We start from the raw sequence: 17659 nt of genomic DNA on the forward strand, positions 1-17659 counted from the left end.
GCTGAAGAGTGGCAGAGAGGGTAGGGACAGCCTGACCAGGTCCCACCTCGCTGGCAGAAGCCTGGATGGGAGTTACAGGAGGTGGCTGAAGGCTCTGGGTGGCACAGCTGCCAGACAGGATGCAGCACAGATTGCAGTGCTGCTTGGAACTGCCACTTCCCAGAGCAGTGCCAGCTGGCACCGTGCCACAGGGTGGGAGGTCGAGGACAAAGGTTTCACTGCTCTCTGCCTCTCCGGGTAGCAGAGACCAGCTCTGGTGGTGGTGGTGGTGTTCCTGCTGCCACCACCTGCAGTCAGATACAAAAGGGAGGGCTGACTGGCTCCTGCAGGGCCCAGCTGCCTGCTCCAAGCACCCATGGCCAGTGTGGGACCTCCTCAGGGGGCAGAGCCCACAGCAGTGCCCTCAGATCTCAACGTCGCTCTCTTTGTCGTTGTCGTGGTCGCCGTCATAGAACTCGTTGGCAGCTTCAGGCCTGGAGGGGAAGACAACCAAGAGGAGTGAGGAGAGCCCTGGGCACCCCTGGGCCAGAGGAGAACACCTGGGACATGCTGCTGAAGGTCAGGAGATGGCCTACACACCAACACCCCAGGGAGAGGGTCTCTGGCTAAAAGCGGAGACTCCCAGAAGGTCATCATGGTAGGGTTGGGAAGGGAGCTCTGGAGCTCAGCCAGTCCAAGCCCCCTGCTCCAGCAGGGCACCCACAGCAGCTTGCCCAGCAGCACAATGCCCAGGGGGGGTTGGAAGCTCTCCACACAAGGACACTCCACAACCTCTCTGGCCAGCCTGCTCCAGCCCTCCAGCACCCTCACAACAAACAACTTTCTCTTCAGATGCAACCTCCTGGGTTCCAGTTTGTGCCCCTTGCTTGCCCCTTGTGCTGTCCCTGGGCACCACTGAGCAGAGTCTGGCCCCAGCCTCTTGCCCCCCACAGCTCCTTTAGCTCTTGCTGAGCATTGCTCAGCTGCCCTCTGTGGCTGCTCTTCTGCAGGCTCTCAGCCCCAGGGCTTTCAGCCTTTGCTCCTCACAGAGCTGTTCCAGGCCCCTCAGCAGCTTTGTAGCCTCCTCTGGACTCTCTCCAGCAGTTCCCTGTCTCTCCTGAACTGGGGAGCCCAGAACTGGACCCAGGACTGCAGCTGTGGCCTCAGCAGGGCAAAGCAGAGGAAAAGGAGAAGCTCACACAACCTACTGCCCACACTCTTCTAAAATACATCCCAGGAGGCCATTGACCGCCTTGGCCATGAAGACACATTTCTGGCTCATGGGGAACTTGCTGCCCACCAGCACTCTCAGGTCCTTCTCTGGGTAACTAAGAACTCACTTGGAAGTGGCTTAGAGTCTGCTGTAGGAGATAGGTGGTCCCCAGTGACCACCACCCCAGCAGGGACCAAAGGGAAGCTCCCTTTCTTCAGAAGAACATCTTGGGGATGAGGTGACAGAAAGCAGCCCTGAGGAGAAGGCCTTGGGGGTGCTGGTGGGGGAGAAGCTGGCCAGGAGCAGGCAGGGGGAGCTTGCAGCACAGAAGGCAGATCCCAGCCTGGGCTGCATCCAAAGCAGCATTGCCTGCAGAGCCTGAGAGGTGATTCTGCCACTTGGCTCTGCTGAGACCTCACCTGGAGCACTGTGTGCAGCTCTGGAGCCCTCAGCACAGGAAGGACCTGGAGCTGATGGAGAGGGTCCAGAGGAGGCCATGGAATGCTCAGGGGGTTGGAGCAGCTCTGCTCTGAGGCCAGGCTGAGGGAGCTGGGGGTGTTCAGCCTGGAGAGGAGGAGGCTCCAGGGAGACCTTAGAGCAGCTTCCAGTACCTGAAGGAGGCTACAGGAAGGCTGCAGAGAGACTGTTTGCAAAGGCCTGCAGGGACAGGAGCAGGGACAATGGTTTGGAATGAGAGCAGAGCAGATTGAGATTGGATGTGAGGAACAAGTTCTGCACCAGGAGGGTGGTGGAACACTGGAAGAGGTTGCCCAGGGAGGTGATTGAGGCTCCAGCTCTGGAGATCAGAGAATCACAGAACTGTCAGGGCTGGAAGGGACCTCAGGGATCAAACTGGAGAAGGGCAGATTTAGATTGGCTATCAGGAAGAAGTTCTTCAGTATGAGGCTGCTGGAACACTGCAACAGGCTGCCCAGGGAGGTGGCTGAGGATCCATCCCCAGAGATACTCAAGGTGAGGCTGGACAGGGCTCTGGGCAACCTGATCTAGCTGGGGACGTCCCTGCTGAGTGCAGGGGGGGTTGGGCTGGGTGAGCTGTGGAGGTGCCTTCTGGCCTGGCCCCTGGCCTGTGTGGTACCTGCTGTAGTTCTCCTCAGAGCCTCTCTCCTCGGGGTCGGGCTCGTCGGCGCGGTCGTAGCTGAGCAGGTCGGAGGGCACGTCGTGGATCTGCACGCTGGGAGCATGGTTCAGCATCTTCAGGTTCTCAAAGATGGTCTGCCTGATCTGATCCAAGTACTGCACAGACAACAAAGGCACAAGCAGCAAGGTCCTCAGCTGCTACACCACCTTCTGAACACGTTCTGTAGCATGAGGCTGCTGGAACACTGCCAACAGGTTGCACAGGGAGGTGGTTGAGGTCCCATCCTTGGAGATATTTAAGAGGTGAGGCTCAACAGGGCTCTGGGCAACCTGATCTGGTTGAGGATGCTCCTGCTGAGTGCAGAGGGGGTTGGACTGGATGACCTTTGGAGGTCTCTTCCAACCCAGACCATTCTATGACCTCAGAGGAAAAGCTCCTGCTTGGGTTTTGGCCTTATTTTTTTTGCCCTTCCAAGAACTCCTTGGCTGGGATCCATCAGGCTTCAGAGGGCACAGCATCAAACATCAAAGCATCACAGCACATAGCTGGACCTTGGACAAAGGCTGCAGGGACTCACCTGCCTGGAGTTCTGGTTCTCAATCCTGGTGCTGACATCAGGATGCAGAGTGAAGTCTGGGGCGAAGTACTCGAAGTACTCTGAGGTGGAAGGAGCAGAGTCACAGCAGGGAGCCTGAGGAGCCAGCACTGCTCTCTGGGGAGCAGAGCTGGACCACACCACACCAGGAGGGACCAGACCCCCAAAAGCACAGCCCTCAGACCATCAGGAACTACAGCACAGCATCCCAGCATGGTGGGGTGGAAGGGAGCTCTGGAGCTCAGCCAGCCCAAGCCCCTGCTCCAGCAGGGCACCCACAGCAGCTTGCCCAGCAGCACAATGCCCAGGGGGGGTTGGAAGCTCTCCACACAAGGACACTCCACAACCTCTCTGGCCAGCCTGCTCCAGCCCTCCAGCACCCTCACACCAAACAACTTTCTCCTCCTCTTCAGATGCAACCTCCTGGCTGCCACTTTGTGTCCCTTGCCCCTTGTGCTGTCCCTGGGCACCACTGAGCAGAGTCTGGCCCCAGCCTCTTGCCCCCCATAGCTCCTTTAGCTCTTGCTGAGCATTGCTCAGCTGCCCTCTGGGGCTGCTCTTCTGCAGGCTCTCAGCCCCAGGGCTCTCAGCCTTTGCTCCTCACAGAGCTGCTCCAGGCCCCTCAGCAGCTTTGTAGCCTCCTCTGGACTCTCTCCAGCAGTTCTCTGTCTCTCCTGAACTGGGGAGCCCAGAACTGGACCCAGGACTCCAGCTGTGGCCTCACCAGGGCAAAGCAGAGGGGAGAAGAACCTCCCTTGACCTATAAACATCCCATCAGCATAGCTGCTGACACCAAACCAAGTGGGACAGATGATACAGGATCATGGAATCACAGAACTGTCTCTGTTGGAAGGGACTTCTAAGCTCATCAGGTCCAACCATTACCCCAGCACTGCCAGGTCACCACCAAACCAGGTCCCTCAGCACCACATCTCCATGGCTTTGAAACCCCTCCAGGGATGAGGACTCCACCACCTCCCTGGCCAGCCTGTCTAGACCAATCTTTTGCCAAAAAAGCTTGGCCCAAATGATCCTTGAGGTCACTCCCAGCCTGGGATTCCATGACAACAGAGTCACCAAAGCCATGCTGAGGTCACTGAACAGGAAACAACCCAAAGTTAAGAGTCCAGAGGAGGGCTGGAGCACCTCTGCTATGAGGAGAGGCTGAGAGAGCTGGGGTGGCTCAGCCTGGAGAAGGGAAGACTCCAGGGGGCACCTTAAGGCTACCTTTCAATACCTGAAGGGATCCTCCAGGAAGGCTGCAGAGGGACTTCCCCATGAGGGTGGTGAGAGCCTGGAATGGGTTGTGCAGGGAGGTGGTTGAGGCTCCATCCCTGGAGGTGTTTAAGGCCAGGCTGGATGAGGCTCTGGCCAGCCTGCTGTAGTGTGAGGTGTCCCTGCCCATGGCAGGGGGGTTGGAACTGGCTGAGCCTTGTGGTCCCTTCCCACCCTGACTGATTCTATCATTCTATGACTTTTCCTGAGGGTGTCTAGGGACAGGTCAAGGGGGAATGGTTTGAAGCTGAGGCAGAGCAGGGTTAGACTGGAGCTGAGGAAGAAGTTCTTCAGTACAAGGGTGATGAGACTCTGGAACAGGCTGCCCAGGGAGGCTGTGGATTCCTCCTCCCTGGAGGTGCTCAAGACCAGGTTAGATGAGGCCTTGGGCAACCAAGGCAAATTGAGAGGTGTCCCTGGGCATGGCAGGGGTTTGGAGGAGATGATCTCTGAGGTCCTTTCCAACCTGAGCCATTCCATGTCAGTGCTGCATGACCCAGGAAGGGTGTGGCTGCCCAGCAACATCTCCAAGCAGGTGGCAGGAGATGACTAAGGGCATCTCTGAGATCAGACAGTGCTGTCACCTCAGCCCTGATCTTATCTCTGGGAAATGAGGAGTACAAATGTGGCTTAAACTTCACCAGGGGAAGGTTAGGTTGGAGATGAGGAAATATTTCTTCCTGCAGGAGTGGTCAGGGATTGGCACAGGCTGCCCAGGGAGGTGGTGGAGTGCCCATCCCTGAAGGTGTTCAAGGAATGTGTGGCCATGGTTTGATGGCCATGGTGGGGCTGGACTCAATGATCTTTGAGGTCTTTTCCACCCAAACCAATCCCCTACTTTGTTCAGCTGACATCAAACATCTGAGCTCAGCTAAGAGAGGCAAAGAGCCAACTCCAACTCACCGCTGTAGGGCAGCTCTTCACTTATGGCTTCATCTACCAGCAAGGAGGTCTCATAAGTCCTGCAAAGGTGGAGTGAGAGGAGATCAGACCAGAGAGAGCTACGTGGTGCCACTGGGACAAAGCCCACAGCTGCTGCCTACCTCCAAGGCAGCAGGAGAGACTCACCAGCACCGTGCCACGTTGCGCACCGTGTAGCCACCTCCTCCCAGCACCAGCAAGGGGATGTTGAAGCTCTTCACATACTCCACACACTCCCTAGAAAGGCCAACAAAGGTGCCAGAGCTGTCAGCTGTGGTGGACATCCACCAATGCCACCCAACACCACCACTGCTGGGGTGATAGACCTGCAGGTGACAGCTTTCACCCAGGAGCTACAACATCAATTGCTCCTCCGCCAGTGGCTGCAGGCCTTGCTCTGAGATCCCCTCCTGGCAGGCAAGAGATAAAAACCCAACCAAAAACCTGCTGGTGGCTGCTGGAAGGCTGAAGGCAAACCTCAAACCCCACAGCAGAGGGCTCAGAGTCCTTCGGATTAAAGGATGATCTTTCAACACTAGCCAGAGGAGCAGGGCAGGGATTGTCCCTCTGTGCTGGGCACTGGTGAGGTCATACCTTGAGTGCTGGGTTCAGTTCTGGGCCCTCACTTCAAGAAGAACATTGAGAGGCTGGAGAATGTCCAGAGAAGGGCACCAAAGCTGGGGAAAGGTCTGGAGAACAGGGCTGGGGAGGAAGCAGCTGAGGGAACTGGGGGTGTTTGGTCTGGAGAAGAAGAGGCTGAGGGAAACCTTCTGGGTCTCTACAACTCCCTGAAAGGAGATTGCAGCCAGGTAGGGGTTGGGCTCTTCTCTCAAGGAACAAGTGACAGGACAAGAGAAAAAGGCCTCAAGTTGCCCCAGGGGAGGTTTAGGTTGGCCATGAGGAACAATTTCTTCCCCTTGAGGGTTGGCAAGGCCTGGCCCAGGCCACCCAAGGCAGCGGTGGAGTCTCCATCCCTGGAGGGGTTTGAGAGCTGTGTAGCTGTGGTGCCGAGGGCCATGGTTCAGTGGTGACCTGGCAGTGCTGGGGTAAGGGTCAGACTGGATGATCTCAGAGGTCTTGCCCAAACTTAATGATTCTGATTCAACCCAAGTGCTCCAAGCCCAGCCCCGCTGCACTCACCCATGGCCTCTGATGCTGAGGTTAAAGCAGCCCAAGCGGTCGCAGCCCAGCGAGTCGGCGCCGCACTGGGGAACAGACAAAGATCAACCTCAAATGTTGGTCATCTCCAGAGCCACAGCAGTGTCCCCCACCCCATGATCACCCTCATTCACCCAAGGGTACAGACAGACAGCAGCTCAACTGGGACACACCAACTCTGACTGCCCAAGAACAGAAGGTCTTGGCACAGGCTGCCCAGGGAGGTGGTGGAGTCCCCATCCCTGGAGGTATTCAAGGAACCTGTGGCCAGGGCACTTTGGGGCCATGGTGGGGATGGGTTGCTGGTTGGACTGGCTGATCTCAGAGGGCTTTTCCAACCCAACCAATTCTATGACAGAAGCTGCCTTTAGGCTTTGAGAGGGATGGAGCCGTGCAGAGCTTTAGTTCCTTACCTGCAGCACAATGCAGGTGGGCTGGTAGTAATCCACCACCTGGTTAATGACAGGCTGGAAGAGGTGTTTGTAACCTTGGGAGAGACAGGAACATTGCTGATGGCCCTGGAGGAGAGGGAGCAGCCAAGGGCTGGGGGAGGAGAAGCAGCAGGAAGCACCTACTTTGGTCATCGATGCCATCTCGGAGGGGCACATTGAGGCAGTAGTAGCGACCACTCTCGGCCCCCACCTCGTACATGTCACCTGCCCAGGGAAAGTGCAGGAGTCACAACAGCTCTCAGCCTTCACAGGGGCAAGGAAGGCTACACCTGGTCTGGGTTGAGACCTCCTAACCCAGCTGGGATCCCCCTTGCTCACAAATAAGCACTCCTGTTCCTCTCCACCTGCTTTTCACAGAATGGGTCGGGGTGGAAGGGAGCTTAAAACTCATCCAGTTCCACTCCCCCTGCCGTGGGCAGGGACACCTCCCACCAGCCCAGCTTGCTCAAGGCCTCATCCAGCCTGGCTGCTGCAGCAGAGGTGGTGCTGCTGGTCCCCGTGGTGCCACTGGGTCACAGTTCGAGAGGGTCCGGGGTCGGTGCCTGGGAGGTTGGGTGCCGGTGCAGAGCCGCTCCTGGCCACCAGGGGGCAGCAGGCTCGCCTGGCTCTGCGGGAGGTCAGCAGGCTCCAGAGCCTGGCCCAGGGAACAGCCCGGGGGAGTTTTTGGGGGGAGCAGAGTCCTGGCCATGCTCCTGGGACAGGTCTGCTCTGTGCCAGCTTTGGAGTTAAGAGTCACAGCCCAGCAGAGAGCTCTGCTTGGCACCGTGGGCAGCCAGGGACTGCTTTTCTGAGGGCTCACAGGATGTTACGGGTGGGAAGGGACCTCTGGAGAGCTTCCAGTCCAACCCCGCTGCCAGAGCAGGAGCATAGGATCCATAGAAGAGGTTGCTTAGGGAGGTTGTGGATGCCTCCTTCCTGGAAGTGTTCAAGGACAGGCTGGATGAGGCCTTGAGCCACCTGGGCTGGTGGGAAGTGCCCCTGCCCATGGTGGAGGCTTGGAGCAGATGATCTCCCAGGTCCCTTCTGTCACTCTCTCCCAAGCCCCTTTCCCCATCACTTCTCCCTGCAGCTCTGAAGCTGTGATTTCAGACCTTGACAGTGCTGCAGAGCTGCCCAAGGGCTCTGAGGCAGGGCCAGGGCCCACACCTACCTGTGCCAGGGAAGAAGTAGTTGCCATACTTATGGAAGGACACAGTCATGACACGGTCAGTCAAGTAGAAGGCCTCCTGCACCCCATCCCCGTGGTGGATGTCGATGTCAATGTAGAGCACACGAGGGTGGTACCTGTTGAAGGCAGGAGGAAAACAGCTCTGCAGAGGCACTGCAACCAACCTCACCATCCAGAGGGACCTGGACAGGCTGCAGAGCTGAGCCCATGACAACCTCATGAGGTTCAACGAGACCAAGTGCAAGGTCCTGCAGCTGGGTCAGGGCAATCCCAAGCACAGACAAAGGCTGGGCAGGGACTGGCTGGAGAGCAGCCCCCAAGAAAAGGACTTGGGGGTGCTGGGGGATGAGAAGCTCAACAGGAGCCAGCAGTGAGCCAAGAGAGCCTGGGCTGCAGCAAGAGAAGTGTGGCCAGCAGGGCCAGGGAGGGGATTCTCCCCCTCTGCTCCACTCTGCTGAGACCACACCTGGAGATCTGGGTCCAGTTCTGGAGCCTCTGTTCCAGGAAGGATCTGGAGGGGCTGGAAGCAGTCCAGAGAAGGGCCATGAGGATGAGCAGAGGGCTGGAGCTGCTCTGCTCTGGAGACAGCCTGAGAGAGTTGGGGTTGTGCAGGCTGGAGAGGAGAAGGCTCCCAGGAGACCTTCTTGTGGCCTTCCAGGATCTGCAGGGGGCTCCAAGAAAGCTGGGGAGGGACTTTTGAGGGTGTCAGGGAGTGACAGGACTGGGGGGGATGGAGCAAAAGTAGAAGTGGGGAGATTCAGATTGGATGTTAGGAAGAAATTCTTCCCCATGAGGGTGGTGAGAGCCTGGCAGAGGTTGCCCAGGGAGGTGGTGGAAGCCTCATCCCTGGAGGTTTTTGCAGCCAGGATGGATGTGGCTGTGAGCAACCTGCTGTGGTGTGAGGTGTCCCTGCCCATGGCAGGGGGTTGGGACTGGCTGAGCCTTGAGGCCCCTTCCAACCCTGACATTCTATGATTCTATTATTCCCCACACACCTCATTTATACACTGCTGTTCTGAAAGCCACCACTGATGTCCACCTGCCAGACAGAAGAACTCTCCTGGCCCACCTGAGCTGGGGCACATCAGATGGGTTAGGAAGGAAAACATTTCTACAGCCATGCATGGCCCAACCATCAAAACATCTTCTGCTCTGCTGGGAAATAGAGATTTCCAGTAGGTGGCTTTCAGATGGAGCCAGAAGGGGCCTGGAGCAGCTCTGTGAGGAGCAAAGGCTGAGAGCCCTGGGGCTGAGAGCCTGCAGAAGAGCAGCCCCAGAGGGGAGCTGAGCAATGCTCAGCAAGAGCTAAAGGAGCTGTGGGGGGCAAGAGGCTGGGGCCAGACTCTGCTCAGTGGTGCCCAGGGACAGCACAAGGGGCACAAAGTGGAACCCAGGAGGCTCCATCTGAAGAGGAGGAGAAAGTTGTTTGGTGTGAGGGTGCTGGAGGGCTGGAGCAGGCTGGCCAGAGAGGTTGTGGAGTGTCCTTGTGTGGAGAGCTTCCAACCCCCCCTGGGCATTGTGCTGCTGGGCAAGCTGCTGTGGGTGCCCTGCTGGAGCAGGGGCTTGGACTGGCTGAGCTCCAGAGCTCCCTTCCCACCCACACCATTCTGTAACTCTCAAAACCCTCTTCTTGTGCCTGCAGAGGAGCCAGGACAACAACCAAGCTGTTGGCCTTCCTGGACTCTAGAAAGCAAGGTGGAAAGAGAGAGCAGAGAGCAGGAGCAGAGCAGCAGAGCAGGCAGGGCAGCAGTGCCCCTGCCCCATGTCCTTACTTGAGCAGCTCCAGGATGCCAATAACTATGTCATTCACATAACAGAACCCAGAAGCCTGCAGCAGAGAGAAAACCAGGATCAGAGAGGGCTCATCACAGACCCTGGGCCTCCCCAAGGCTCAGCAGCACCTAGAGTGGCTTCATTACCTCAAACTTCTTGGCATGGTGCAGGCCTCCTGCCCAGTTTATTGCAATGTCACAGATCTAGGAGAGAGGAAAAAAAACCAAACCAGTTCAAGGTGACAAGGTGGTGACAACCTTGCAGCCCCTTCCCCAGTGCAACCTGCCCAGACCCCTTTCTGGCCTTTTCCTTCTCCTCTGGAGGCCTTTCCAAAGCTTCACCTCAACTCTTAGCCCAGACCTGGTTCCATCTGGGTTAGCTCTGTGCTCTACATTCCCACCAAAAATCACCTCCCACCACCACTGCTCCCTCTCCAGCTAGCAGCAGGCACAGTTTGTTCCTGCACTTGCTCCTCATGCTCTTGAGACCTTTCTCAGGTCTCTAACAGCCTCAAAGCCCTGTGGGGATTTTGGATAGTTCCCTGAGGAACCTTCTTCAGACCTTCTGCATGGTCTCCTTCAGGGCATTTCTACCCAGCAGTGGCCTGGTGGTCTCCCAGCAGCCAGTTTGAAGCCCTCAGGTTTCTTTTACAGTGCTGAGAGGACTTTGGGATGTGCAGCAGGAGGCCCTTCTGCCTCCCTCTGGGTTAAACATCTCCTGAATGATTGCACAGGAATGGTCTCAAGCTGGGTTCCACAGCTTTGTGCCCACAGGGTGTTAGGGGTTGGAAGGGATCTCCAAAGATCATTGAGTCCAACTCCCAGAGAATCCAGCACAGGTCACACAGGAACACATCCAGACAGGGCTGGGAAGGCTCCAGAGAAGGAGACTCCACAACCTCTCTGGGCAGCCTGCTCCAGGGCTCTGGGACCCTCACAGTACAGAAGTTCCTCCTCATGTTGAGGTGGATCCTCCTGTGCTGCAGTTTCCATCCATTGTCCCTTGGCCTATCCCAGGGTGCAGCTGAGCAGAGCCTGTCCCTGTCCCCTGCCTCCTGACCCCCAGCCCTCAGCTATTGATAGACATTGAGCAGATCCCTCTCAGCCTTTTACTCTCCAGACTAACCACCCCCAGGGCTCCTCTCACAGGGCAGTGCTCCAGTCCCTGTCCACAGAACAAATCCCTGAGGCTCTCCTGAGCTGGGAAGCAGCTGGCTGGTGGCTGTGAGGCCAGAGCAGGGTTACCTTGTTGTTCAGCTGCGTTGCTCCCTGCAGGGAGGCCCCGGTGTAGCGAGAGCAAAACTCAAAGAGGCCTGGAAACACTGGGCTGGAAGAAAAAGCAATGGCTCAGCACCACCAGGGTTGGGAAAGACCTCTCAGATCAGCCAGTTCAACCCTTACCCCAGCACTGCCAGGTCACCACTAAACCATAACCCTCAGCACCACAGCTACCCAGCTCTGAAGCCCCTCCTGGGATGGGGACTGCACCACTGCCCTGGGCAAGCCTCAAGGGGAAGAAAACTCCAAGAGGCCTGGAAGCACTGGGCTGGAAGAGAAAGCAATGGCTCAGCACCACCAAGGTTGGGAAAGACCTCTCAGATCATCCAGTCTGACCCTTACCCCAGCACTGCTTGGGCACCACCAAACCATGACCCTCAGCACCACAGCTCCTTAGCTGTGAACCCCTCCTGGGATGGGGACTGCACCACTGCCCTGGGCAAGCCTGGGCCAGGCCTTGGCAAGCCTCAAGGGGAAGAAATTGTTCCTCAAGGGGAAGAAATTGTTCCTCAAGGGGAAGAAATTGTTCCTCAAGGTCAACCTAAATTTCCCCTGGGGCAACTTGAGGCCTTTTCCTCTCATCCTGTCACTTGTTCCTTGGGAGAAGAAACCAACCCCCACCTCACTGCAACCTTTGAGGGAGCTGTAGAGAGCAAGGAGGTCTCCTTTCAGCCTCCTTCTCTCCTCACTGAACAACCCCAGTTCCTTCAGCTGCTCCTCCCCAGCCCTGCTCTCCAGACCCTTCCCCAGCTTTGTTGCCCTTCTCTGTACCCTCTCCAGCTCCTCAATGTCCCTCTTGGAGTGAGGGATCCAAAACTGAACCCAGGATTTGAGGTGTGGCCTCCCCAGAGATGCATCCAGGGAGACAATCCCTGCCCTGCTCCTGCTGGCCACACCATTGCTGATCCAGGCCAGGCTGCTGGTGGCCTTTTGACCACCTGGGCACACCCTGAGCTCATCTTCAGGTCCTTTTCTGCCAGGCAGTTTTCCAGGCACTCAGCATCTTCTCATCCACACACTCACCCCCTCTGTTTCTTCAGAGCAAAGCCAGGAACACAACTGGCCTAGGCCTTGGACTTGATGATCTTTAAGGTCTTCTCCACCCTGAACCTAACCAAATCCTAGGATTCTGTGCCATCCCCTGAGCGAGGCCAAACCTCCTTCCCTGTGAGAGCTCATCTGGGATTACCCTGCTGCTAACACGTGGAGGCCCAGCAGGTGAAGAAGTGGTAAAGTGCAGTGGTGCAAACACAATGGGGAACTCAGCTGAGGTCCCACCCCTGGAGGTATTCAAGGGCAAGCTCCACAGGGCTCTGAGCAACCTCATCTAGTGGAGGATGTCCCTGCTGAAGGGCCTCTGGAGGTCCCTGGAGATATTTAAGGTCAAGCTCCACAAGGCTCTGAGCAAGCTGACCAAGTGGAGGATATCCCTGCTGACTAGATGGCCTCTGGAGGTCCCTTCCAGCCCAACCCATTCTATGATTCTATGACTTCAGGAATCATTTCCAAGGCCTCCAAGGCTCACCAAGGTTGCCAGAATCTGTCCTGCAGCTCTGCTGACTCATGCCCAGAGCCACCACAGAATCACAGAATGTTAGGGGCTGGAAGGGATCTTTGAAAGCTCATCCAGTCCTAGAGCAGGGTCAGCTGGAGCAGGTCACACAGGAACTCATCCAGGCAGGTCTTGAGTATCTCCACAGAGGGAGACTCCACAACCCCCTTGGGCAGCCTCTTCCAGGGCTCTCTCACCCTCAGAGGGGAAAAAATCTTCTCCTCCTGTTTCCATGGAACTTGCTCTGCCTCAGCTTCCACCACTGCCCCTTGTGCTGGCATTGGGCATCACCCAGCAGAGCCTGGCTCCAGCCTCTGGCACTCCTCACCCTGCACATCTTGATCCCCAGCAATGAGGTCACCTCTCAGGCTCCTCCTCTCCAAGCTCCAGAGCCCTCAGCTCCCTCAGGCTCTGCTCCTAAGGAAGATCTTCCACTCCCTTCAGCATTTTCATGGCTCTGTGCTGGACTCTCTCAAGCAGGTCCCTGAGGTCCTTCTTGAACTGAAGGTCCCAGAACTGGACACAATATTCCAGCAGGGCAGAGTAGAGAGGGAGGAGAACCTCTCTTGACCTACTCACCACAGCCCTTCTAACCCACCCCAGGCTGCCCTTGGCCTTCTTGGCCACCAGAGCACATTGCTGGCTCATGGCCAACCTCCCACCCACCAGGACACCCCAGAGGTCCTTTTCCCCTTCACCTCTCTCCAGCAGCTCAGTCCCCAACCTGTGCTGATCCCTGGGGTTGTTCTTTCCCAGGTGCCAGACTCTCCCCCTGCCCTTGGTGGATTTCATTCCATTCCTCCCTGCCCAGCTCTCAGCCCAAGCCTGGCTGCATGGCAGCACAGCCCTCCTGTGGCACCACTGCTCCCAGTTCTGTGCCACCAGCAAACCTGCTGCCAGTGCCCTCTGTGCCCTCCTCACCCAGGTCCCTGCTTAATATATTGAACAGCTCTGGCCCCGGTCCTGACCCCTGAGGGTCTGCACCAGACACAGGCCTCCAGCTAGGCTCCATGCCCACACTGTGGGGCACCAGAGGCTGGGTGCTGGGCCTCGGGGGCACAGAGCACTCACCAGTCATCCCCCACGTTGAAGGCATTGAGGCTCTTGGTGAAGCCCTGCATGTTGTTGGGGCTGACTCTCTGCAGGAAGTCGATGTAGTCCTCGGAGTGGAACCTGCACATGTCGTGCTGGGACGCCTGGTAGGGCTTGAAGACCTTCAAGGGAGAGAGCCAAGTCAATTCCCACCCAGCTCTGGGCTCCCCAGGTCAGGAGGGACAGGGATCTGCTGGACAGAGTCCAAGGGAGGGCTCCAAGGATGCTGAAGGGACTGGAGACTGCCTGGAGAGGAGAGGCTGAGAGCCCTGGGGCTGAGAGTCTGGAGAGGAGAAGGCTGAGAGGGATCTGCTCAATGTCTATCAATAGCTGAGGGCTGGGGGTCAGGAGGGAGGGGACAGGGACAGGCTCTGCTCAGTTGTGCCCTGGGACAGAACAAGAGGCAATGGATGGAAACTGCAGCACAGGAGGTTCCACCTCAACATGAGGAGGAACTTCTGCACTGTGAGGGTGACAGAGCCCTGGAGCAGGCTGCCCAGAGAGGTTGTGGAGTCTCCATCTCTGGAGCCTCTCCAGCCCTGTCTGGATGTGTTCCTGTGTGACCTGTGCTGGATTCTCTGGTCCTGCTCTGGCAGGGGGGTTGGACTGGAAGGTCTTTGGAGATCCCTTCCAACTCCTAACAACCTCTGAGCCTGTCTGTTTGCTTTGGCTGCATGACATCTGTGAGAACTCTTACAGCCAGCAGGCTGGGAGAGGTGGAGGTGTTCAGACTGGAAAAGAGAGGGTTGAGGGGCCTGGAGCAGCTCTGTAAGGAGCAAAGGCTGAGAGCCCTGGGGCTGAGAGCCTGCAGAAGAGCAGCCCCAGAGGGGAGCTGAGCAATGCTCAGCAAGAGCTAAAGGAGCTGTGGGGGGCAAGAGGCTGGGGCCAGACTCTGCTCAGTGGTGCCCAGGGACAGCACAAGGGGCAAGGGGCACAAAGTGGCAGCCAGGAGGTTGCATCTGAAGAGGAGGAGAAAGTTGTTTGGTGTGAGGGTGCTGGAGGGCTGGAGCAGGCTGGCCAGAGAGGTTGTGGAGTGTCCTTGTGTGGAGAGCTTCCAACCCCCCCTGGGAATTGTGCTGCTGGGCAAGCTGCTGTGGGTGCCCTGCTGGAGCAGGGGGCTTGGACTGGCTGAGCTCCAGAGCTCCCTTCCAGCCCCCACCATGCTGGGACTGTGTGATGTGGAAAATCTAACCATCACAAAAAGGGCTTCAAGGCCCAGACCATGGTGTAAGGCAGAGCTCTGCCTCTTGCCTGGCTCAGACACAGATCTGCCCCTTCCCAGTGTGCCACCAGAAGCTGCTTTTGGCTGTTCCTGCATGGAACCCCCAGCTGTAGGGAAGTTACCCACAGAAGTTCAGACACTTCCAGTAAAACCCTGCAGAAACAATGCCCCAAAGATTCCTCCATGCCCTGAGTGCTCTCCAGCTGCTGAGTACAGCAGCTGCTCACCCCAGCTGCACTCTCCCCAGTAGCTGCCTGTCTTGAACTGGGAAGCCCAGAACTGGTCCCAGTACTCCCTGTATGGAAACACATCCACACAGCCTCATCAAACCAGAAGTGCCTGCAGCTGCAGCCTGTGTTTCCCACAACATTCTGGTCCAGCCCTTCCTCAGGGCACACCAAACAGCTCCTGGGCTGTGGAGACAATAGGCAACAGCAATAGCAGCCTCTGGATCAGATGAGCATGACCTGGAGCCATGCCAGGCAGCCCAGGAATCAAATTAATTGAATAATTAAATTGCTTAACGGTCTGTAACAGCTCAGGAGCAATCCTGCTGCACTGAAAGTGGGAACAAGCCAGCAGGAGACAAAACAAGTTGGCCCTGGCAGCTGGAGGTGCCAGGTCTTGCCCATTGAAAGGGGCAAACCCACCTCAAAAGGGGCAGAAGGGTAGAAAACTTTCACCATTCCTGCCTTGGTCTTGCCTAATGAGGCAAGAAGTTACTCCTGAGAGCTTTGGGTTTGCTTCTACGCTGCCAGAACAGGGAGGAACAAAAAAACCAAACCAGGATTCCAGGGAAAGCAGCAAAATTCAATCCCACTGGCACCAAGGGAGAGAAAGAGAGTCCCAAAGTGTGGCCCCACTCATTCAGAGTGGCATTCCCTGGGTCCCAAAAGCAGATGGAAGAGTTCAGTTTCTTTTTGTGTGTGTGTCTAATGATCAGATTCATCAGGCTTACACAGAGTGCATTGCAGGGAGAGAAAAATCTGACAGCAAGAACTGGCCTGGGCTGCTTGAGCAACCAAAGCTTTGAAGAGCAGGTTGGACAATGACTGAGCACACAGGAGACAGCAGTGAACCCTCTTCAGGCATCCAGGTGAATGAGAAACCTCTCCAGGTGGTTTTTCTCACCTTCACTGCCCTAAGACCACCCCATTCACAGGGTCCTGCTTTGAAGGTGCCACACAGAAACTTCCCACATGGTGCCCAGCAGCACTGCTGCAGCTCCAGGCTCAGCACTGCACACACAGAGGATGCTGACAAACAATGATGAGGTCTTTCAGATCAGCTCTGGGGGGAGGGTATGGTGGGGGCTCAGACTGCTGAAAGCCAGGGCTGCAACAAGTCACAGAATCAGCCAGGTTGGAAGAGATCTCTAAGATCATTAAGTCCAAAAGGGGAGCTGAAGGAGAGGCAGCAAGACAAGAAAGCTGAAAAGAACCTAAGAGGGGCCAAGCCTTAGCATGGGATCATAGAATCACATAATTGTTTGGGTTGGAAAAGCCCTCAAAGACCATCCTGTCCAACACCACCATGGCCATTAAATCCTGTTCCCAAGTGCCATGGCCACACATCTCTTGAACACCTCCAGGCATGGGGACTCCACCACCTCCCTGGGCAGCCTCTGCCAATCCCTGACCACTCTGGCAGCAAAGAAATTTTGCCTTATCTCCAACCTAACCCTCCCCTAGGCAATTCAAGGCAATTTCTTCTCATTCTGTCACTTGTTCCTTGGGAGCAGAGCCCAACCCCCACCTGGCTCCAACCTCCTCTCAGGGAGCTGTAGAGAGCAATGAAGTCTCCCCTCAGCCTCCTCTTCTCCAGGCTGAACAACCCCAGTTCCCTCAGCTCCTCCCCAGCCCTGTTTTCGAGACCCTTCCCCAGCTTCCTTGCTCTTCTCTGGACACACAACTCAATGTCTTGCTTATAGTGAGATCATGACTGGAGGCAGCAGGACACTGCACAGCTCTCTGGAACTCTTTACATGTCTCAAAATCTAAAATGCCCATGCCAGCAACTGCCTGCCCGCAGCCACCTGCCACAGCCTTTTCTACCCGCGCCGCCTGGGTTGGGGGGAGCCCCGTTAGACTCCCAGCAGCGCCGCTTACGATCATCTTCTTGTAGAGGCCGTAGTGCAGGACCAGGCTGTGGGTCAGTGCCAGGCGATGCGGCTTCATGGGGTGCCCCGCTCCTGGATGGGAAACGACACTGGGGAGTCACCAGAGCTAGCGGAAGGAGCAAACAGCAACAACCCCCAGCCTCCGAGGCCGGGCCTAGCGCCGAGCCCCCCCGAGGCAACCTCCGCCCAGGCCCACTCGGGCTCAGATCGAGGCGAGGGGAGCGGCCTCATGCCGGACACGGCCCAACCCCCACCCTGAGCCAGGCCCGGCCCCTCCGCCGCCCTCCCCACTTCTTTCCCGGCCCTGGCGCGCACCGTAGTGGAAGTTGCCCACGTCCGGGTCGTAGAAATAGGCCACGGTCTTCGCCATGGCGGACAGGCCGCGACCCGCCGCCGCCGCGCGCCCCTGGTTACGTCATTGTGCCGCGACCGCGGCTAGCGGAGCGACGTCGCCGCAGAATGACGTAGGAGAAAGGGGGCGGTGGAGTGGAGGCGGGGCCCGCCTAAGGGGGCGGGGCGATAGCCGCTGAGGCGTCCCCGCGGTCCTGCTGCCCACCCTCGGCGCCGATCTCTGCTCCATTGCCCTCTGGATTCTCTCCTGTAGCACTACGGCCGCGCCCCTCGTCGACTTCAGCTACCTCCAGGCATCTCTTGCTGCCCCTCACCTACTCCAAAGCACCTACCCCAGCTGTTTCCAGTTACTCCCAGCTGCTCCCAGTGTCCCTCGACTTGCTGGCCACACTCTTCTTAGTGCACCCCAGGTT

The 17659-nt window shown here is 57.3% G+C and overlaps 1 protein-coding gene across 2 annotated transcripts; it reads right to left on the reverse strand.

The window, feature by feature from the left end:
• Positions 1-207: 207 nt before the first annotated feature.
• HDAC3 (histone deacetylase 3) lies at positions 208-17265 on the reverse strand. Of its 2 annotated transcripts, XM_054398974.1 has the most exons (15): positions 17211-17265; positions 16885-16967; positions 13534-13676; positions 10878-10959; positions 9780-9836; positions 9633-9688; positions 7843-7976; positions 6816-6896; positions 6654-6727; positions 6223-6287; positions 5230-5319; positions 5065-5123; positions 2869-2948; positions 2289-2446; positions 208-473 (listed from the first exon to the last, which is right to left on the reverse strand). In XM_054398974.1, exons 1-15 carry the CDS (start codon positions 17263-17265, stop codon positions 404-406), a joined length of 1287 nt encoding a protein of 428 aa, XP_054254949.1. In that variant the 3' UTR covers positions 208-403. The 2 variants fall into 2 exon arrangements, with proteins under 2 accessions (XP_054254949.1, XP_054254950.1); XM_054398975.1 differs by lacking the exons at positions 9633-9688; positions 10878-10959; positions 13534-13676; positions 16885-16967; positions 17211-17265 and having other exon boundaries at positions 9780-9796.
• Positions 17266-17659: the final 394 nt, after the last annotated feature.

The sequence above is a fragment of the Indicator indicator genome, unplaced genomic scaffold (assembly GCF_027791375.1).
Source record: "Indicator indicator isolate 239-I01 unplaced genomic scaffold, UM_Iind_1.1 iindUn_scaffold_215, whole genome shotgun sequence".
NCBI classification, from domain to species: Eukaryota; Metazoa; Chordata; class Aves; order Piciformes; family Indicatoridae; genus Indicator; species Indicator indicator.

What these genes read in the sequence shown, in the direction of transcription:
- HDAC3 (XM_054398974.1), bottom strand. Translation starts at nt 17,265, where the DNA reads ATGGCGAAGACCGTGGCCTATTTCTACGACCCGGACGTGGGCAACTTC. An exon ending in CGTGGGCAACTTCCACTACG is followed by an intron (nt 16,968 to 17,210) that starts GTGCGCGCCAGG and finishes TTTCCCATCCAG; the next exon opens with GAGCGGGGCACCCCATGAAG. An exon ending in GCCTCTACAAGAAGATGATC is followed by an intron (nt 13,677 to 16,884) that starts GTAAGCGGCGCT and finishes TCTCCCTTGAAG; the next exon opens with GTCTTCAAGCCCTACCAGGC.